A 23,155-nucleotide genomic window follows, 5' to 3' on the forward strand; every position below is an offset into this window, starting at 1 on the left:
TTTTAGGGGCACTATCATATATTATATGTCGGTTTTTAATTAACCGGCACCTATGATAAATTATAGGTGTCGGATTTAAAAAAAACGACAATTATAGTATTGGTGTCGTTTTTCTATAGAACCAACACCTATAATCGCTTAAAGGTGTCGCTTTTTATATTTTTAGCCTTTGTAGGTGGGAAAACACTATAGGTGCCGGTTTTACCTGTTCCGACACCTATAGTACCGATCTGTACATGTCTTTTTGTAGCAGTGCATCAACATCAAGAGAACATATTGGGAGATGGATTTTTATCTCTTTTTTTTATATCATCTAAGTAGTTATAAAAAAATTAAAAAACAATTAACGATATATAATATAAATATATCTCTCAAACATGCAATGTTAAATTTGATTTATACAAATAAAAAAATCTATCTAGAATTTGAACTTGCATGTTTATGAATTGATATATCTCATATTAATGTACTCCCTCCGTCCCAAAAATCTCAAATATAGTTCAAATTTATTGTACTAGGAGGGGTCCTAGGTTAAGTTTTTTTTTATAGAGGAAGTATCTTGTTATTTTTTTAAAATTTATTTTACTGTTTAAATGGTACACAAGAAATTAGAAAATACCCTTTAAGCAATGAAAACACTTCCCCGCACTGCCGAAACTGGCGAGCTAACTATAGCTTTAGCCAGAGCCAGCTCGATGGATGGAAGTATAATTGTTCTGTTTTTTACATGCATGTGATTGTCCTGTTTGTACATGTATGATTCTTTCCACTTTCGTCGCAGCATCGGCTTGTCGTGCCAAGACCAGGTCAATGGGCGATTCATCATGCTAGTATATACCACGCACTGCACATGACAGACATTGGATACATCACCTCATGAGAGTTGTTCCTCACTGAAATAAGGAACGCCCAACCTGTGTTTTTTTCTCAATGTTCCCAACCCATCTCCCTCGTATTCCACACGCACGTTTTTCAAACTGCTAAACGGTACTTCTTTTAAAAAAAAGTTTCTATACAAAAGTTGTTTAAAAAAATCATATTGATTCATTTTTTTAAAAAAAGCTAATACTTAATTAATCATGCGCTAATAGACCGCTCCGTTTTCCGTGCAAGGAGAAGGAGTTCCCAACCTACTTAAGGGTGTGTTTGGTTCGTGGTCAAGGCTGGATAGGATATGACCATCCATACTTTGAGGGATATGGTGGTCCAGTTTTTTGTTTGTTTAAGTGGATATGGCCATCCAGTTTCTTGTTTGGTTGGGTGGACGAGAATGGATTGAATTAAAACAATAACATATTAATTAATATTAAAATATGTTAATTATCATTAATATAGCTATAATTTATACTAATTAACAATAAAATAGAGTAATTATATCTAATCAACACTAATTTTGACAAGTTAATTACTAATTAACAACAATATACTTTAGTTATTGCTAATCAAGAACTAATGGTCAAGATTAGCAAAGGTGGATATCCTCATCCGGCCAATTTAGCCGGATACACTCATCCAACATCTTCGTGGAATATTTCCTCTTCAGGCCGCCCTATCCACCCTCACCCACCAACCAAACACACTTAAAAACTGAACCGCCATCTCCCATCCAAGATATCCCTCCAACTAGACACACCCTAAAAGAACGCAGAATTCCATGTCTCTCTCCGTTGGACGTATTACCATGTCATGTGAAACGCACAGCACAGAGAACTGCAGAAGCATCGACCCGTCATGCCGTGGATTCCACCAAGGGGTACCAGTTTACACCAAAATTGATTAAAGCTGTATCAACAGGAGAAAAAAGATGTGCACAGGAGCCAGGACGATACGTTGTTGTCCCCTCCTGAACCGCATTGAGCGATAGGCACGTAAAGATAAAGCCGAGAATAGGTACATGCGCTACTAAAGGGAAGATCATGAGATCGATCGGAGAAGAAAAGATCCGGCCCACTTTAACGATCGACCAGACGTTCGATCGATCCACTTACACGTCGTACGTTTTTGCTGCGTGATTTGTCGTCGATAGCGTTCGTTGGAGCAAAACACTGCTTAAATAGCTGATTTGAGGCATTCACAATCGTTGAGACATTTGGAATGATGTCTAATTTTACTTAGACGGCGCACCGCGCACTGGAGCAGTTGGGATAAAATAGACGTCTGCCTAAAAATAATCTAGTAGTACTATAACATATGTTGTGGTTTCTGTGCTATCAGATCAACTGAGATCGATGCTATCGTGTGTCTTTAGAGCATTCCCAGCAGCAACTCATCTATCACGTCCTCTATCAACAAAATAGTGTAGGGGGGTAGGGGGGAGAGAAAAAACCGGCTCGAGCACATATACCATCCGGTCCTCCAAATTAGTGCGTCTGCTATATCCTGGAGAAAGAAGCGACAAATTTAGCATTTCTAATTCTCTCCTCGCGCCATATTGCAACCCTTTTTTTCTGCACCGAGCTCATGCCCATATCCGGATTGACCAAACGACGCCTTGTCTATTGTTGTTGTCATCACTGCTCGGTGCAACTGAGCCCCCCCCCCCCCTCTACTTTTTTTAGCGGCAATGGCAACAACGGGGCACCGGCGAGTGGAACCACAGAGGAGTGAAGGTGGAGAGGAAGGAGCATACTAAATCTGTAGGTAGGGATGGATTGTAGGGTGGTGGATGTGGTTGGCGGCGGCATACCTACTCTGCCTGCAGCACCTCCGGCCATGCACCGCCCACACGGACCCCAGTTGCGCCATCCTTGCCCTAGGTGTCTGCGGTTGAGGTGGGGATGCCTAGGTGGCTGTGGCTGAGGTGGGGCTGGATTACTTGTGTTTGTAAATTGTATACATAATTTAGATTTCTTACATAATTAAGATTGCATATATAATTGAGATTAGATACATAATTAAGATTACATATATAATTGAGACTGCATACATAATTGAGAGCCATTAAAAAAATATCCATTCCAAAATATTCCGTTCAAATATAGGTGTGTTACAAATATAGCCGTTAAAATTTAATCGTTGAATTATAGTGTTAACGACCAAATTTGGTAATATCAGCATCGGAAAAGGAGATTAGATCAAGGTGGAGTCGAAGGCGGAGATTGATCCGAGAACAGAGCAAGAATCAGCTGAAGTCCAGATCGGCTACGATTAGGATCGGCTGGGTCTGAGTCGGACTAGGTGAGCCGATGCAGCCGATTCTGACAGTATAATTTGGTGTATGACATTGGGTTGAATTGAGGTGCTTCAAGATGATTGCCGCACATGGATAGAGTCCTGAGAAGGCAATTGTATCTATTAATTAGGATGTTTTATGTAACTTTCTTAGAGATATGTTTGGGCAAAAGTCTGTCGCAAAGACTTATGGTATCTTAGAGTTTGTTAGAGATAGTGGTCGTGTCCGGTATGGACATATCTTGTAATTCTCGGATATAAATAGACCCCAAGCCCTATGTAATTTTTAACACACACGTTCAATACAATCTCGGCGCATCGCCACCTTTTTGCTTTAGTTTTATTTTGACGAGTTCTTGCTTTCGGGTTGAGCTGCATCGGTTTCGATCTTCAACAAGAGGTAAAACTTGTTATGACAGCTTGTGTTCTCGGGATTAGTGCTTCCATCTTTATGACACTCTAATCTTGTCTATATAATCCGTCAAGTTATCATATATCTTACATAATCTTTGGCAACATCGTCATCTAACCTACAATCGACTAACATCTGTTGATAGAAGGCAGCCGATTAGGTTAAATAGCGACGTTGTCTTAGATTATATAAGATATCTACCATTTTATGAAACACCCATCGGCTTGATTGTCTAGATATTGTTCTTCTTTTCATACTTAATGCTGCATCAGTTGAGTTTGATCTATTAAGTCGTGCTTACAATATCAATCTGTAGCCTGTTCTCTGGTTGCCGATTAGGGTAGTATCGGAGTTTCAGCCGACCTTATCTGATTTAACCATATTCGGTCTATGTGTTTCAATGACATGTTAAATCCGCCCTTTATGTCAAGATCTTATTGCATTTAAGTATATTAAGCTTTTGTTTGGTATATTATATTTGTTTTGATATCTTTATATAAAGTAGTATCGGAGTATTAGCCGATACATGCTAGATCTATCTGATCGGCTATGCTATAAACATATATAATCCTGTTATTAATATATATTTCGATTTAAATGATTTATACTGTCTCGGCATGGTGACCGATCTATCCCAATCACTTGATTTAAGTATATATTAATATAAGAACTATATATCGTTAATATCTACTGCCGATCGAATAGATTTAGTTCCTTACTATCTATTTATAACCGCCGATCGATTCATATATGACATCGGCTCAAAGATAAATGATATGTCATCGGCACCTAGCCGATCGGCTATCATTTATAGATTTAACCACGAATTCTTTGTCTCTATTTCTTGTTGATTACAGGATCAAATCAATTGGCACGCTCATACATTCGAAGGTGAGCTTTGGACCTGCACTGGAGTTAAGCCGATCTCCCAGGCCTCGTGTTTTCTATCAATATATAGCCATTTTGATATAAAAAAGAATAAATTTATTTTACACCCCTCAACTATTATGTTTGTCTATAATACACCCTCCAACTTCAAAACCGAGTGTCCATAGCTCTTAAGTATCAGAACCGTTCAGCTTACCCCCTCGTTCCAAATCAAGCGGTTTTCATCTATGTTGCTTCCAATATGGCAATTCGGTAGGCGAAAAAAATGTAAAGAAACTACAGGGGCCATCTGTAAGTTGCTAACAATATCTCTTTAATCCATCCTCTTTCTCTCTTCTCTCTCGATCTCATCTCTCCCCTTTCACGCGAGCTGCGATGCATAGCGAAACAGGATCACCGCCACCATCGGAGTCCTCCATGTGGAGTGTTGTTGCCGAGATCCTCCCCGAGGACCGCTGCCACCGAGTCCTCCAGAGCTACACTACCATTCGAGGTAAACCACTCAAGTTCGACCAGCAACAACGGCCAGAGGAGAGAGGCTGGATTCCACTACGGTTCTGTCATGCGCCTCTCTGCTTCGAGTATGGCACCGATGAATACCACCATGTTCTTGCTGCCTCGCACTCCTTGATTTGAAGTGCCCACAGTGACCTCGATTGCATACCTCATTTAGATTGCTTACTTAATTGAGATTTACATACATATTGAGACTGGATACATAATTGAGATTGCATACATAATTGAGAACCACTAGAATAATATCCATTCTAAAATATATCCATTCAAATATAGTTGTTTAAAAAAATCTATCCATTACCAACATAGTTGTTAAAATTTAGTCTTTCAAAATGTAGCGATTACGAAAAAAAGATAAGTCTATTTTACACCTCTCAGCTATTACATGTCAAAAATACACCATTTAACTTCAAAACCAACAATCGAACACCCCTCAACCATCAAAATCGTTCAACTTACCCCCTCATTACAAAACCCACTATTTTTTCCTCTATGGCATCTACTGTGGTACTCCCTCCGTCCCAAAATAAGTGCAGTTTTGCACTATTCATCTCCACGTTTGACCGTTCGTCTTATTTGAAATTTTTTTATAATTATTATTTTTATTGTTATTAGATGATAAAACATGAATAGTACTTTATGTGTGGCTAATTTTTTTAAAAAAATTCATAAATTTTTTAAATAAGACGGATGGTCAAATGTTGGACACGTATTTTCACGGCTACAGTTATTTTGGGACGGAGGTAGTAGTTCGGTCAGTGAAAAAAAAAACTACAGACCCATATATCAGTAGCCAACTATGGTTCTGTCCCGCGCTCCTTGCTTCAAGTACAGCACTGACGAATACCACTGCGTCCTTGCTGCCCCGCCCTCCTCGATCCTTGATTCAAGCTGGCTACGGTGACCTCAATTGCATACATAATTTAGATTGCTTAATTTGCATACATAATTAAGAGTCATAAAAAAACTTATCCATCCTTAAAATATATATCCGTACAAATATAGTTGTTTTTAAAAATAATCTATTCGGTACAAATATAATTTAGTCATTCAAAATATAGGCATTATGAAAGTTAGAAAATACTTCCCCTATTTCATATTATAAGTTACTTTGATTTTTTTCAATTTTTTTTTAAAAAGTTTGACTAAGTTTATAATATAGTGACATTTTTTTCAACACAAAATAAATATACTATTAATATATATATTTATTAAAATATATATTTAATGTTAAATTAATGAAACTAATTTGGTATTATATATGTTACTAATTTGTTTATAAACTCACTAAAAAATAATTAGGGAAAAATCAAAATAACTTATAATGCTAAATAGATATTGAACGATGTATATATAATATGAAAGACGTAATATGAATGATCTGTTGGAGTAAAAGGACCGTTCAAATGGAAATACGCAGAATCAAATTTGGCTGGTCTATAACTCTTTATAGCTATGAGCATTTCCCGTAGCGCGGAAAGGTGAGCAACAACCGAGCCCCGATCGGTGGCCGGCTTGTTACCAGATCGGTCCCGTTGACTAGTACCTGCGCGCGTACGTGCCCCGTCGTCGTGCGAGAGGCCACGGCCTCACGCCCTCACCACCGATCAGCTTGCCCATGCCGGGCCAACGGGGACGCCTATCACAGCTGCCGTCCGGGCAGCGATACGTCGCATCGCGTACAAACCACCCTCGCTGCAGGGAGGCCGTGGCCGTAATTAGTACTTTTGCTTGCGTGGGTGGAGGAGGCGGCCGGGCTGCGCGGCGCGCGCGCGCGGAAGGCGTGACTACGCGAGCGCAACCGCGTGTCCGTCTTCCGCGGCGCGTGACGTACGCCGTCGCCTCCATCGGCTGGTGGTGGTTGACAGACAGGGGAACGGCCAGCCGTGGTACGTGTCGCCGTGCCGGCGGAACACGGCGCGTGCGCGCGGTTGGGTTCCAGGGATCGGGCATGCTTGCGTGCGTGCGTGTGCAGTAACCGTCATCGATCGACGCGGTCCGGCCGTCGACGCGCCGGGCGTTTTGGGTCGCAATCGGCACTGAGATTACTACCTTTGGTGTTACACGTTTCCATCATGCAACCACGGAATCAGGCACGGTTTCGTGCTCAGGTTTAGACGGATCATAAATGATTGGAAAAGTACTAATTACCCAGACTGAATTACCCCTAGACCTGAAAATCAGAATCACTCATCCTAAACTTTTAATACCGGACGAATTATCGCCCTCGACATCCAGGACGATTTTGTCCTACGTGGCGTACGCATAGCACTTCAGTCAACATTTTCTTTTTTTCAATAGTGAGCCTACTTGTCATATATAATCTCTCACCTCCTCTTTCTCCTCTTCCCCCCCTCTCTCTCGGGCGTTCTCGCCTCCTCAGCGAGAAAGAGGAGGGGAGAGAGTATATATGACAGGTAGGCCCCACCATTAAAAAAAAGAAAATGATGACAGGAGTGCCACGCTTACACCACGTAAGACAAAACCGTCCTGAATTGGGTCAAGGGGATAATTCGTCCGGTATTAAAAGTTTAGGATGAGTGATGTCTGATTTTTGGGTTTAGAGGGTTAATTCGGTCGACCGTTATAGTTCAGGGGGCTAATTTGTACTTTTTCCATAATGATTTTGCTTTATATCGGTCCAAACTGCACAAGGCTCCCTTTGTTTTTTATTGGAAAAAGTCCACTTTGACTCCCTTAAAAGTCACCCGAATCTAATCCGTGACCCTCAACCGTAAAACCGGATATGATGACTCCCCGAACTATTCAAACTAGTGCAATTTGACTCCCTCAGCGGTTTTGGATGGCGGTTTTGCTGACGTGGCACTGACATGGCGGTGTTGACCCGGTCTTCATCCCACGTGGCGCTTATGTGGCATTACAATTAAAAATATTATGTGGGACCCGTCTGTCATTTACACACAAAATATATTGTGGGACCCACATGTCTTCCTTTCTCTCTCCAACCCTTCTTCCTCCTCCCCTCTCTTCCTTCTCTCTCTTTTCTCCTGCAGCCGCACCCGCTGAACATGCCGGTGCAGTTGAACCCGTGCGCCACCTCGCCGGTGCCGGACACCGCGATGAGCCCGATGAACCCTTCGTCCAGCCGTTCCTTGACGCAGTAGTCGATGGCCTCCTACAGCCCGGCGCCCCTGTACTCCATCACGGCGGCGACGTCGCGCGCCAGCGTGGAGCGTATGATGGCCTTGCCTTCCCCCGACCCGATCAACGGCGAGTCGCCGATGCGCCCGGTCATCTTGTTTATCAGCCCGCCCATGGACATGGCCGCCGTGGTGTGGCCGTTTGAGTGCACCACTGCGCAACCCACCGTCTCCGGCGCGGGATACGGCAGTCAAACTGCTTGTATCAATTAATCACAGGATGTCACGGTTAGATGTTAACAATTTTCATAGGCGAATTGGTAACACGAGTCAATGCACTGATCGACAAACCAAGATGCTGTTAGCCTCCTTGGTGAGCTTCAGCATGCCGACGTTGTCCTCGGTGATGAAGTAGCTATTGTCTACGACCTCAAGACCTTGCAAACAGTGACCACAAAGAATAAAATCAGACCAGTCCACGACCTCAAGATCTGTAGGACTCGGGTAGACCACGCTGGTAGGACGGATTCGTCCTGCAGCTGCTGGTCCTGCCAAAATTAGACTGGATTCCATGGCGGCCGCGCCTTGCTACCCCACACCGGCGCTGCACTTGCATCTGCTAGGCAACGCTGTGCACATGCATGTTCTCCGGGCAGAAAGAAACAGAGGCGGCACCCCCTGCCGGCGCAGACCGGGAGGCACGGCTGGGGCTGGCGGCATCTCAGGCTACGCCGTCTGCATTAGCCCTCTCGTTCGTCCCAGCCTGGCGCGGCACCATCATGGGGGAGGCCACCGGCCGGACGCCCCCACCTTCTCCTGCAAGCTGAGGCCGTCGCCGCCGAAGCCGCCGCTCGACCCGCTCAAGTTCCTTCCTTTGTGCCGGCCCTCACCCTGTCGCCGCCGCCGCTCCAGATTCCGCACCGAATCTGGAGGAAGAGAAACATACAGAGAAGGGAGAGAAGGGAGAGAGAGGGGGAAAGGAGGATAGATAGAGGATGACATGTGGGCCTCGCAATTTTTTTTATGTGAATGACGAATGGAGCCCATATAATTTTTTATTTTAATGCCATATAAGTGCCACATCAACAACACACATCAGGTCAACATCGCCACGTCAACGCCACGTCAGCAAAACCGCCATCCAGAACCACTGAGGGAGTCAAATTACACTAGTTTGAATAGTTCGGGGAGTCATCCTATCCGATTTTACAGTTGAGGGTCACGGATTAGATTCGGGTCATTTTTAAGGGAGTCAAAGTGGACTTATTCCTTTTTTATTCTGATCCGGACGACTCCTACAGACTACAGATAGCAGGGGCCAATGGTTTTTAAGTAGACATGGACGGGCCCACGTCTAGCATTTTTTCCGATGGTTTTGTCAGCTATCATACATGTTTGCAAAAGTTTAACGGGACGCCAGTGCTGCAGTTTAAAGTTAAGTCTCACAAAAATGTGACTACCATGTCACAGTCAATAGGTGCCGTACATGTAAAATATATTTATTATGAGATAAATTTGTGACAAGTCAACAACCATGCATAGAAATAATATATTAGGTTAGAAGAAACCAAAACCAAAAGCATATACTCCCTCCATCCCAAAAATGTTTGACGCCGTTGACTTTTTTAAAAATGTTTGACCGGTCGTCTTATTCAAAAAATTTAAGTAATTATTAATTCTTTTCGTATCATTTGATTTATTGTTAAATATACTTTCATGTATACATATAGTTTTACACATTTCATAAAAGTTTTTAAATAAGACGAACGGTTAAACATATTTAAAAAAGTCAACGGTGTCCAACATTTATGGAAGGAGGGAGTATATATTTTCATAAACAAACAACAATGTGTTTGTCATGTAACAATACAATAGGTAATATGACGTGGCTATGATTTATCCACCTTCCGTGACCACATAGCAGGCACAACTGATTGTTTTACATCACATAATGAGATTACGACTTATTTATCTTTCGTAACTCCAAAACATACTAATAAATCCAACCGATTATTTTAAATCATATGCTCAACCAAAACATTTCATCACAAAATTAAAGCAATACACAACATGCGGTCCAGATTAAAAACAATCTTTTAATTGTAGAACATGACAAGAAGGATCCCTATAAAATAAAAGGAAAAGAAAAGAAAATTGAAAATAACAATGTGCCGCTCATGCATGTTTGTGAGTCCACACTCATCTATCCACCCTCCGTGTACCTTACTATCTAATGAGTCATTCCACATCTGGACATTAACAAACTCTATCTTAACTTTTGAACGAAGATACTTCACATCAGTATAAAAAGACCAAAATATATTACCGTTTCACACAAAGCATTGAGTTTAGTCCACAAGAAAAATAGCAACCACCAAATTCCCAGTAGTTTTCTCTGCCATTTGCTTGTTCCTCTTGTGTCATGGCTCGTTAGCCCAATTTCTAAGTCAAAGTACTAGTCAATGGCAGAGTTCCCACCGTGGAAATCCAAGAGAGTGCAGATTTGATCATTTGCAGGCATTCAAGCCGATTCGCACAGTAAGGTCCCAAGCTGATACAACCGAGGTTTACGATATCTCTAATAAGTTATTTCAATGTACCGGAGTATTTGTTGTCCGTCGAGTTATTGAACCTAGAGGTCTTCTACTACCTAATTACTCCAATGGAGCAACTCTAGTGTATATCATCCAAGGTTCGTGCATCTATTTAAGTATATATTGGATAATTGTTGCTTTTATATCCTTTTATTAATGTGGAATCCTGGATTTGTAGGTAGAGGTGTAACAGGACCAACTTTCCCAGGATGTCATGAGGCTTACCAACAATAGTTTCAACAATCCGGGCAAAACTAATCATTCAAGGGACAAAGCCAAAATTATAAATTCATAGATGAACATCAACAGATCCATCGTTTCAGACAGGGAGATGTTGTTGCATTGCCTGCTGGTGTAGCTCATTGGTGCTACAATGATGGTGATGTACCAATTGTTGCCATATACGTCACTGATATATACAATAGTACTAACCAGCTTGATCCTAGAAAAAAGGTAATTAATCATAGCTTATTTATTGCCAACAACCCAAGCATTCTTTGAATTCGTTTGATTTATTGCACTTCTCTCTTTGACATGCTGATTTATTTTGTTTATGGATTGATAGGATTTCTTTTTAGCTGGCAACAATAAGATTGGTCAACAATTGTATAGATCCGAGGCAAGGGAGAGTTCGAAGAACATCTTTGGTGGATTTAGTGTTGAACTGCTTAGTGAGGCTCTTGGCATTAGCAGTGGAGTAGCAAGGCAACTCCAATGTCAAAATGACCAACGCGGAGAAATTGTTCTTGTCGAGCATGGGCTTGCATTTCTAAAACCATATGCATCAGTGCAAGAGCAACAACAAGAACAGGTGCAACCAAGTGAGTATAGACAAACACAATATCAACAAAAACAATTTCAAGGTGGTCACTCTAATGGTTTGGATGAGACCTTTTGTACCATGAGGGTAAGATAGAATATCGACAACCCGAACCTCGCTGATACATACAACACTAGAGCAGGAAGGATCACATATCTAAATGTGCAGAAGTTTCCAATTCTTAATCTTCTACAAATGAGTGCCGTGAAAGTAAATTTGTACCAGGTAAAATCACAAGATATATTATCTTAGCAAAGAAAAGCTTTAAAAAAATATGCTGACAACTTTTTATAATATTTTTGTTGTAGAACACGCTCCTTTCACCTTTTTGGAACATCAATGCTCATAGCATTGTCTATATTACTCAAGGTCGTGCCGGGTTCAAGTTGTCAACAACAATGGAAAGACAGTGTTTGATGGAGAGGTTCGTCCTGGGCAGCTGCTAATTATACCACAACACCATGTAGTTGTGAAAAAAGCACAAAGAGAAGGATGCTTATATATTGCATTCAAAACCAACCCTAATTCCATTGTTAGCCAAATCGCGGGAAAGAATTCCATCTTCCGTGCACTTCCTAACAATGTTTTGGCAAATGCATATCGTATCTCAAGAGAAGAAGCTAGGAGACTCAAGCACAACAGGGGAGTGGAGTCAGGCGTGTTCACTCCTAGTCATGCCTACAGGAGCTTCCAAGATATCATGACTGCATCATTATAGTATAGGCTTGGATTGCTAGGGATGGTTTCCAAATAAATTACAAGAAATAAAAGACTGCATGCTGATTGTAACTATGTAATATTGGATGGTTGGAATAAGAACAATAATAATTTTGTTTCCCGTCTAAATAGCTATATTAAATATTATGAGTACACAAGTTCCATTTATCTAATTAACAATCAATACATATTTAACCATGTGCCTTCAAGAAATATTAATTTGTGATCCATAAAAAGGAGCATAAAAGGAGTGTAAGAGATAGAGTGACTTGCATATATGTCATAATGAACATGTGAGGAATATTTTCCATCACTTCTATGAACGCGGTTAAAGTCTTGAGATGCAAACAACTTTGAAACCTTTCAAATATTGAAACGTGTTAGCTTGTTTGTAGATCATATAAAAAAATATCACTTATCTATTATATACATTAAAAGTTGGCTAGGCACTCAAATCACTAGTTGGACTTCCATTAAAAGTTTGGCGAGTCTTTTGAGCACCACAAAAACTGTGGCTTTGACTGCTTGTGGCACAAGAGTTCAGCATGTCAAAAGCAACAACACGTATCCAAAATTTTGGATTTGAGCATGCACAAACCAATCACATAAGTTGACTCACTATGCGTAGTTTACATCATGTATTGTAGTACCCATATTTTACTCCAAAAAAGAATGAAGTAATCCAAAACAATTTATGGGTTATTACCAGTTCAAAAGTCAATACTACAAAATAAACTATGATGAATAAATCCGAAAATTAACTCTAAAATCTAAAACTAAGTTTCAAACATTCAAATTTTGGTTGCAGTTGATAAGCCAATAAACACACGATCGATCTTGTTCCTTGGATTATTGATTATCACGAGCACGCTTCCCAAGCTCCCCAACGGTGCATTTTTTGCAAAAGTTTTCTATCTATAAGTTTCTTATAATACTTTTTTTAGAAACAACTTTTCAACTTGGTAATAGTTAATTCATACTTTATATCTTGGAATATCATCATAAATTTAGATAATCAATCATCCATTTAGCTGAGAAGAATTGGACTTCTAGACAAAATACACATTGATTTCCTATAGCAAGGGTATTATTATCTTTGGGTGTTTGGACGACAGAGAAATAAGTGGTATAAAACATGTTCATTTCTACTTCACTGGATTTTTGATGTGGATTATTTGTTCCACACCTTTGAGAATATGTTTTTTTTAAAAAAAAAACTTTCTTCTAATGCATTGCTTAGACCACTTATTCTAAGCCATTTATAAGTTTAGATTAAAAATATTTAATTTATCCCAGAATAAAGTAGATAGCCCGCAACAATAATCCAGTCAATAATCTCGAACAGGTAGAAACCGCTACGCATATTTGAATTCAAATTAGTTGCACCTAGTAGTAAGTAAGGCAATGCCATTGTATCGCCTTTTGTTTTATACCTTTGCTCTAGGTCATTGGTTAGCAGAGGCTAAATTACGTGCCAAGGCAACAAGGGACGCACCTTCTGTTCTCTTCTCGGGTGAACACTAGTAGGATAAATTGCTTCACATGATTCACTTCCAACCTTTGGTGGACAAAGTGGCAATAAGACACTGGGAAGGAAAAAGTCCTAAACCAAGAAGTAAATTTCACATTGCACCATATATTTTTAACAAAGTTTCACAATGGGAAATGGCCAAATCAACCTTTTCACTTAACATCACATATCTTTGCACTAGTTGGCACTTTGGACTTGGGATGAGCACATCAAAGGAAGTTGTCAGAGAAAAGCTAGTTTAAATCATCATCCGTAGTGCCATAGTATTAAGATAAATATCTTTAAAAAAATATTTGCAAATCACAAAACAACTTTTTTTTTAGTAAATCACACTAAAATAATGATGTGAACATGTTTAAAAGTGGCACAAAATGATCTATACGCAGGGGCAAATGAACAAAAATAAAATAGAAAATAAAACTAGTTATTTTTGAATTTAAATAAAAATATAAAATAAAACTAGTTAATTACCACTCACACTGAAAAGAAGGAAGAAAGCATAAAATGTTTTGCCTTTTATAATTATCCGTATGCAAATCATATGAAGTTCTCTCACATATTCCCTTGTTTCGATTACCCTTAGACCCTAGTCCAAACTGAAAACTTATGTAAAGATGTATATTGTTAAGTGAAAATATTGATTTAACCTTAGTTTATAACAAAATCTTGATCAAAACATATGGCCCAATGTAAAATTTACTTAAGAAAAGGTAAAACTAGTTAATTACCGCTCACACCGAAAAGAAGGAAGAAAACATAAAATGTTTTGCCTTTTATAATTATACGTGTGTAAATCATATGAAGTTCTCTCACATATTCGCTTGTTTTGATCACCCGGAGTCCAAACTGGAGACTTATGTAAAGATGTATTCCCTCCGTCACAACAAAATTTGGTCAGACTTCTTTCCAGATTTGTTGTATTAGATTATATCTCATCCCATACTTCTTAGGCTCCGTTTGGCTTCTTAGGTTGGTTTTTTTTTTTACAGAGGGAGTATAGTGTTAAGTGAAAATATTGATTTAACCTAGTACATGTGTTCCAATGTACTTTAAAAAAAGGTAAATGAAAGGCGTTTTCAAAAATCAAAATGCAGCTCCCTCCGAGCCAAAGCCGTTGGCTTCTGTCAAACGTCAAATCCGTCAGGCTTACCAGTTTTAGTACTACCACACTCCTACTGCACCTAGCCTGACGAAATGAAAAGGTTGCAAAGAAAGTTTTGAGTTTTTAGCCGTTGCGCAGCAAATTTGCAATCAAGAAGAAGAGAGGGAGCGAATAGCGATGGAGCAGAGCGCCGGGCAGAGGAGCTCCGTCGCCACCATTGCCACCGTCGATCTGGAGGTACTCGACGGCACCGTCTGCTGTCATCCCCTCAAGCCTCCAGTCTTGCAGGTACTCAATCATCCTTGTCTCTAATATTGTAAAATTGGTTCCTTTTCTGTCTTTCTACCATGGATGTATGAGCAACATTCACCATGTATTGATCTTGATTAACCTGTTTTTCGGGTCCTCTTTTTTTTTTTGGTAGTGTGGAGTTGGGCATGTCATTTGTTCGTCCTGCCATGGCAAGCTCCCGGACAAGAACAGGTGCCACGTCTGCGCCATGGACACCGCGTACAACCGCTGCTTCGCCGTGGAGCAAATTCTGAGGTCCATCCTGGTGCCTTGCCGCAACGCCGGCTACGGGTGCGACGCCAAGACGGCCTACCACGACAGCGACAGCCACGAGGACGGGTGCCCGCACGCGCCGTGCTTCTGCCCGGAGCCCGGGAGCGGCTTCGCCGGCGCGACTTCGTCGCTGCCCGCGCACTTCACCGGCGGCCACGGCTGGCCGCCCGCCACCGAGTTCAGGCGCGCCAGGGCGTTCGACCTGCAGGTCCAGGAGGGCAAGCGGGTCCTCCGCGACGTGGACGGCGGCCACCTGTTCCTGGTCGACGTCGCGCCGGCCGGACCCGCCGGCCTCGCCGGCGCCGTGCTCCTCCTGGATCCCCATGCCGGCGCGAAGGCGAAGCCCAAGTTCGAGTGCCACGTCGCGTTCCACTGCCGCGCCACGGGGTGGCGGTCGTCGTCGGAGTTCCCGGTGAGGAGCACGGCCCTCGCCGGTGGGTCGTTGCCGGCCGACTGCTACGCGTTCGTCGTGCCCAGGGTTGCTCATCCGCCCGCCACCGCCAGCATCATCGTGTCCGTCTACGACGTCTCCAAGAAACGACCACGCAACGGTGACATTCGGCAACACCTGAAGTCCCGGGTCAACTAATTAGTTTTTGTATCTCTAAACCTAGTACTCCTACTCCCTCTAGTACAATGTACCAACTAATCATCACCCTGATGATGCTTAATCTTCCACAATTGTACGAACTGATCATCACCCTAGTGATAAGGTGAGCGAATACTGCGCAGAAGTGGAATTTGTTTTGCTTTTGTCAAGCAGCAGCTTCAACAAAACCATTGACATTCTTTTCCTATTTACGAGGAATTTCATCAAGTTCAGCGACCTCTTTCCCTAGTTCACTAACCTACAATACATAACAAGATATTCCGTAATGGCGCACATCTGCATATGATTTACAACGAGCACTGAAGTTGTTTTTTCATATGATAAATCCAAAACTTCCCTTCTTGTCTTGACTTCTAATTGGTTCCTGAGGTGCAAACAACTTGCATTTCCTCGGAATTGTTGGTGTTGTTGCCCTCCAAAGTAGAACTGCAAGGCCCAGCTTGTACCGTTTCTGTGTCCAGGAATGTTTCCACTGGAGATCCGTTATGCTGCTCAACTTCATCTCTTCTAGATATTGGAGCATCAGCTTCGGCAATGAAAGTTGTAGCCATTATTTCACTCAAATTGAAGCCACCAGACCTATCATCTTCCAGAACTGAAACAGGGTATGAGGTTAAAGCTTCTACATTCACTTCATGATGTTGCCCAGTTTCACAGCTTTCTGAAAATATAACAGTATCTGCTGTTTGAGAAAAATAGGAAAATTCTTTATTAGCAGCCCCTGAGTCAACTTCTCCCTTCCCAGCACCTGGATTGCTGATAAATTCTGCATGCACTGTCCTCAGTCCTATTTTTGCAGAAGACCTCTCGTACACACTACTTTCCGTGCTCAAGATTGTTGGACGAATCTCCATACCAATATCAAAAAGAGATGAACCCTCTGATTTACTAGTAATTGTTTCAGCTTCACAATCTACTGAAGAGGACAGATTTATATTTTCTAGTGAAGACCCCTGGTGTTGTGTATTTTGGCTGCTCATGTTTGCTCTAGGGTCAATTGCTGCTTCATCACCAGCATTTAATCCCACGTCGTCGTCATCCGAAGCATCATCAAGGCACTCTGTCTGAATTGTTTCCACGTCTGGTTCCTGCGATGTTCCCTGAAGCTCAACTCCACCTGTAGGTGTTAGAAGAGTATCCCTTCTCACAACATTAAACAGAATACCATTTTCAATCTTTTCGGGTTGCAGTAAGTCGCCTTCAGAAACCATGATACTTGTTGAACAACCAAATGGAGATCTAGGGACATTACTATCATGAGGATCATAACCTGAATTGCCCAAGCTCCTATCAGGAGTAATAGGCATTGCACTGTTGTCAACAGATTCTCTACCAATTGCCTGAGAAACCAAGAAATTAGCATTTGGTGTTACAACATCAGTTCTGTCTTCCCTCGATGAAATTGTTCTGAACTCTGTGTCAATCTCAAGATTCTGAACAAAACTGACGAATTTGTTGGCTGAGGCTGTCCTCATAAGAGGGCCACCACTTCTTGTCCATGAGTTTAAGTCTATACTCTCAGATTCACTGTCACTGCCATCATGTACATTTTGTTGGACATGATGGTTTTTGTTAGATGGTCCAGCAATTCCTCCATCTGCATGATGGTTTGTACGAGGAGATATAAGGAATTCTTCTTCAAGGGAACCAGATGAATTTTCTCTTGCTATGAGATTCCATGATGGAATCCTTCTAGATGGGCAGAGTCTGATTGTAGGACCATGTCCTTGTGAAGCTGCTGCTCTTTCCGCGCTTCTCTTTAGCCTACGCATATGGTTCAACAGGGCAACACATTCATCTAGTACCAGCTCAATAGCACAATTTGCCCTAATGGCTGATAACTTCTCCCAGGTGCATCGCCTACCCTGATTTGCAGCCTTCTGAAGCTCAGCGTAAGATGGATTCTGTATGATCTTGGAATACTGATGATAACAAGAAAGAATTCATTTGTAAGTTTACCAGTTAATGCCAAGGATATTTGTGAAAGAAAGGAATGGGAAATATTAAAGACCTGAGCAAGCGTGGCTGGCATAACAACTGTGACATCACCTTCCCAATCTTGAGCAAACAACTTGGCTATTCCTCCTAAAGGAAATCCAAGTTCGAGAATTTGGTTGCACCTATGCTTAACTTCCATCTCAGCAAGTTCAGCCAACTACATACAGATAGTATTGAAGAATCTATGAGATCATACAACAAAGCACTTAAATACATGCTTGCCCATAGAGGCAAAGCAAGGAAATTCATAAGCCTAGGGCTAAACTAATCTGATTTGTTAAATTTCAAACTTTTACATAGTTTTTTCACTTTTTAAATGGATTTCGAAGAGATTAAGGAGACAAGCCTAGAGTTCAAACCCTAATTTCCCTAGGCTTGTCTCCTCCCCTGCTTGCCCATAGCAGTTTTAGTATATTGAATTATTCATCAGACATAAAATTCAACTAATATCTGCAGTGAACTAAACCTTGCTGAGCATAGTTCTACACTAGGCTACTAAGCCACAAACATGCCTGAAATACTGAAAGTTATATCATGTAGCAATCCAAGTGAAAATAAAAATCCTTCCCACCATGAAATCGATATCAAGTTATATCACAGACAGCTCAAGTAAATAAACAATCAAAAATAAAGAATGCAATATGGAATGTTTTTGACACGCACCTTGGCAGCAAAACTGCCTCCATAAGCCCTGATAATTTCCTTGAGTCTCAACAGTGGAGCTATGTGAGGATTGGCTTGGCTTACTATGAAATGATTCACATTGAATAATTCCTTCAATTGCTTCATTGGCAAATCACTTTCCAAGCTCCCATCTCTCCAACGCCGAGTTGTAGCACCAACTCTTTCTTCCAAGCCCAACAGGAAAGGAGCATGAAAAGGAACTGTTTCTCCAAATCTGTCTTTTGCCATCAACTCTTGGGCCTCAAAAAGACCAGGAAAAGCACAGGAAGCAGTTACTGCACTCCAGATGAGAACATGAGGTGATGTCAAATAGTTCAGGCATCGAGGTGGCTCATGCTTCCTTGGAGAACACACAGTGACAACAAGAATCCGGCCCGTCATGTCATAGGCCTCTTGGAATGTCAAATTGCTGGTAAGATTTCTCAAAAGCATCTGCAAATGTCTAATGTCATGAACAGCTCCATGAGTCAAAATCCTTTTAACTACGGGAAAGATCCCGCCCATCTGGTCAAAGAACTTCAAGGAATGCCACTCCTCGAAAAAGCTCTCCAGCTCTGGCCATGACCTTGTTGCTACTATGGAGCACATTATAGAACCAACGCTAGATCCTGAAATTATCCTTGGCAGAAGCTTATGTTCTACCAATGTTTTCACAACACCCACATGGAAACAACCTAGAGAAGCACCCCCGCTTAGCAGCAAGGCTGTTCTACCGAAGGCATGTCTTGTCTCATGCATAAATGCAAGTTTCTCTTCGAGAGGCAAGTCGTCTGAATCAGAATTACATACCATTTTCAGCTGAGTAGATACTTCCTCAATGTACTCCTTTATGAGTTTCGGCACCTGGCAATATGACATAGTGATATATAAGAATAGACATTTGAGTAGATGCTCCAATGGGGACATCAAAAGGGGATCCTATCAGGCTATCACTATGAATATGAGTACTTCGTATAATTTGTTGCCGTACTGACATAACACAAACAAATCATCCGAACAAAGTGAAAAAAAATTCCAAGACTATCTTGGTGTGTGTAATGGAAGTGGATCCACTTCGCAGATTTAGTGTAATGGAATTACTTTACTTCAGTTGTAACAAAGGGAAAGTAGAAGCATTGCTGAAGTTCTGAGAATTAGCTATCCTAACTCCTAACAACCATCTAATTGCATCAAATTTGCGGGCGTAATACAGGTTAAGATTAGAGCAGTTACCTGCAGCCTCCCCTTGTGGAGCTCGGAGTTGCACATGTTGCCGAGATTCCTGAGCAGGTCGGCGCGCATGCAGAAGACGATGTCCCTGAGCGAGCCCTCCTGGCGGCGGTGCCTGAGCTCGCGGAGCTTGTTGCGCACGAGCTCCTCGTCGTAGAGGTCGGCGTCGGTGGCGCGGCGCGGGGTCTCGCGGTCCAGCATCCGCGCGGCGTGCGCCCACTCCTCGTAGGTGAGCGCGGCGCGCATCATGTTCCGCCAGAACTTGCGCCGGTACGCGGACTGCACCCGCGCCCGGACCCCGGCGCGCCCGCCGCCCCGCCCCCGCACCCGCAGCAGGAGCGCGACGGCGCAGACGGCGAGCAGGATCCCGCGGGTGTTGTCCCGCGGGTGCAGCCAGCCCGCCGCCACGGGGAGCGCGGCCCGCAGCGCCGCGGCGAGGCGGTGGCGCAGCCGCCCCAGGGAGCCGCAGAGCAGCACCCGCAGCGCCAACGCGCGGCCCAGCGCCGTGGACGGGCCGATCGCGAACACCCCCACCGGCGCCTCGCTGCTGATCGCGTCCATGGCCACGGGCGAGCGGACGGGCTCAGGAGGCGAAAGAGCGCGGGGGGGTTTGATGGCTGCAAGCCGCGGGCGCGATGGGCATGGCGTGTGGGAGTCGCCGAGTCGGGGAGCTTGGAGATTTGGAGGTGGCGCGGCCGCCGAGCGAAGCGAGACGGGGGATCAAGAGGGGGACGAGTTGGTTTCGTCTCGTCTCGCGGTCGCGGGCTCGCGGCGGCGGATCGGCGGGTGGGGACAAAAGGGCGTCCGAGTCAGAGCCCAGGAATGGGAAGCGAGGAGATAAGGGAGGTTACGCGACGGAACCAACTAAACTGCATCCGCGGCAATCACGCCAAGTCGGGATGGGCGCGCCGGCTCTCTGGAACCGAAGAGAACCGCGCGTCCGGCGCGCGCCGGATCTAAACCGATCGAATGGATGGTGCGACGATTGATGTCAGGGGCGCGACCAGCAGTTTGGGCATCAGGAAGTAGATCTTGCCAGGAGTAGATGGCAGAAGCCGCAGAACACACCATGGTTCTTTTTCTGATAATGAAATATAGTATCTCGGTCTTTTTTTCCAAAGAGTTACAACCAATTATTACAATCTCACACTCAAAATGATAAATTGATAAGTGTTGTTGTGTTGGTAACACCAACTTACGATTTTTAATCAGAAAAGGCTCATTACGGGACTCTGTGAGATCATCCGATGATTTAGTTGGATTTTGGTGTCAGCCTCATACCATTTTACATTAGCCTAGAGAGATGAGGAAGTGACCCATTTAACAATTAACATCTTGTATCGTGGTCCTCGAGTCAAACCAGACGCACACGTGGAGACGATATGTGATCTTCTGGGCTGAAAGACAAGTTGAACTAAACATAAACCTAACTACTCCAGTTATTATATAGTCCTTGCGATGAAAGTATGAAACCTATGTAGGAGTATTTAGATTCGAGGCCAGACTCAGTTTGCTCATATTGCAGACATGGGTTTGTTCGGTGATCAAAACGCTTTGCATTGACGAACGAATAAGCTGAGGCATCACGAAGTAGATCTTGCATACATGACGAACGAAACGTGTATGCCGCTTTTGGAAGGTTATAGTTTAGCTTGATGGCTAGATAATTCTTGTTTACAGCTCCAGAAGACCACAAGTAGTTGTCGTGACCGCACGTCCCATGAGATTTTGGGCTGATAGACTCTCAGAGGATGGTCATATGCTGCGTCATATACATGGTATAGACAGAAGAACCATGACCATGATTACAGTGTACTATTGTGATACATCTCGATGAACCTATTTGGCCATTTGTAGTGGAGATATGTTATAGACAACAACTATAAACACAATATTGACCTGGTCTGGTCATGCCATATCCTCCTTGTCCAACTCAAACTGCAGTGCTAGTGTTAATCAACACGATTCAAATTAACGATTTTCAGCCGGTGAAGAATCTTCTCCATGACTGCCACGGAAGAAAACCGCCTGTCAATGAAGCACGGCGACACACATTGTCAGTTATCATACTGTCAGCACACCACACAGTTCAAGTCCTGAAAAATTGCTACTGCAAACATACTGAAACAGAGGATTCAGTACGTACCACACCCTTGGCAGCGAACGTAGTAATCCTTCTTCATCACAAGCCCAGAGCCTCCACAGATTTCACATTTCTTCTGTGCAATCTGAAATACAGGAGAAGACAATAATCAAGTGAAGGACAGTAAAACTTGGTAAGGAATGGTCTGAAACTCTGAATGTCTGATCGATAAGCACTATCCTCTTCACACTCGTATTTCAGTGTCAAACTGTCAATAAGAACTGTTTAATGAACATTAGTACTAACAACTAGCTGCTCCATCCGTTCCCAAATATTTGTCACTATTGCATAACACTCACTTTCATGATAGGTACTCCCTCCGTCCCAAAACATAGCAACTTTTGGTTGGATGGGATAAATCCTAGTACTACGAATCTGGACATGCCTCTATGTCCCATCCAACTAAAAGTTGCAATATTTTGGAACGGAGGGAGTAGTATTTTTGCGTTCAGTTTAGAGGGGCAGCAAAGAGGACTGGAGTCTGGAGGGTGCAATTCTACTCAGCAGATTTCATGCAGCTAGCGACTAGCGAGCAAGGAAACAGTAGACCAACACTCACAATTCTCTTGCCGAACTCGACCCCGGCGACGACGAAGGGAGTCACTCCAGCTGCACAAAACCCGGTCAATACCATACCATGATCAAGCACATCACAATTTGTGGGAAGTGATGAGGAAGCGAAGCCGAACCGAAGCGTACGACAACATGGACGCACCTACAGCGCCGACGACGATCTGCCACGTGATCTGCGGGGGCGGGACGTCCGCCGCGGCGGCAACGGCCGCAGCGGCGGACGGCCCGTCCACTGCGCGAGCGACGGCGCCCCGGCCGGCGGGAGCGGGAGCGGCCCTCCTGCCGACGACGCTGCCGGCAGCCGGGAAGAGGTCGCCGCGCCCGGGGACCGCCAGGCCAGGCAGCGGGCCACTGCCCGGCAGGCAAGGGGGAGCAAAAGCGCGAGGCCGCATCGCCGCCACAATCTGCACGGGCTCTGCTTCTGGTTGGTCGGGCGAGCGTCCACTTGTATTCGTTCTAGCCGGGAGCGAGGCTCTACGGCCTCTACCACACGATGCTTCTTTCCACGATAAATACTCTATC

At 43.2% G+C, this 23,155-nt stretch overlaps 3 protein-coding genes and 2 pseudogenes across 3 annotated transcripts; 2 read left to right on the forward strand and 3 right to left on the reverse strand.

Annotated features, from left to right (window-relative positions):
• Nucleotides 1-4,864: 4,864 nt before the first annotated feature.
• On the reverse strand, nt 4,865-8,661 carry LOC127753754 (probable isoaspartyl peptidase/L-asparaginase 2; annotated as a pseudogene).
• LOC127753838 (glutelin type-A 3-like) lies at nt 8,660-12,220 on the forward strand (annotated as a pseudogene).
• Nucleotides 12,221-14,803: 2,583 nt separating this feature from the next.
• Nucleotides 14,804-16,005, forward strand: LOC127783548 (E3 ubiquitin-protein ligase SINA-like 10). The gene is made up of 2 exons (XM_052310744.1): nt 14,804-15,140; nt 15,277-16,005. The coding sequence occupies exons 1-2, from the start codon at nt 15,030-15,032 to the stop codon at nt 16,003-16,005; spliced, it is 840 nt and encodes a 279-aa protein (XP_052166704.1). The 5' UTR covers nt 14,804-15,029.
• A 178-nt stretch (nt 16,006-16,183) lies between these two features.
• Nucleotides 16,184-20,739, reverse strand: LOC127783538 (triacylglycerol lipase SDP1-like). The gene is made up of 4 exons (XM_052310732.1): nt 19,921-20,739; nt 18,688-19,551; nt 18,038-18,181; nt 16,184-17,948 (listed from the first exon to the last, which is right to left on the reverse strand). The coding sequence occupies exons 1-4, from the start codon at nt 20,476-20,478 to the stop codon at nt 16,380-16,382; spliced, it is 3,135 nt and encodes a 1,044-aa protein (XP_052166692.1). The 5' UTR covers nt 20,479-20,739; the 3' UTR covers nt 16,184-16,379.
• Nucleotides 20,740-21,449: 710 nt separating this feature from the next.
• On the reverse strand, nt 21,450-23,134 carry LOC127777948 (uncharacterized). The gene is made up of 4 exons (XM_052304573.1): nt 22,776-23,134; nt 22,620-22,669; nt 22,064-22,145; nt 21,450-21,945 (listed from the first exon to the last, which is right to left on the reverse strand). Exons 1-4 carry the CDS (start codon nt 23,023-23,025, stop codon nt 21,899-21,901), a joined length of 429 nt encoding a protein of 142 aa, XP_052160533.1. The 5' UTR covers nt 23,026-23,134; the 3' UTR covers nt 21,450-21,898.
• Nucleotides 23,135-23,155: the final 21 nt, after the last annotated feature.

The sequence above is a fragment of the Oryza glaberrima genome, chromosome 1 (genome assembly GCF_000147395.1).
Source record: "Oryza glaberrima chromosome 1, OglaRS2, whole genome shotgun sequence".
Classification (NCBI taxonomy): domain Eukaryota; kingdom Viridiplantae; phylum Streptophyta; class Magnoliopsida; order Poales; family Poaceae; genus Oryza; species Oryza glaberrima.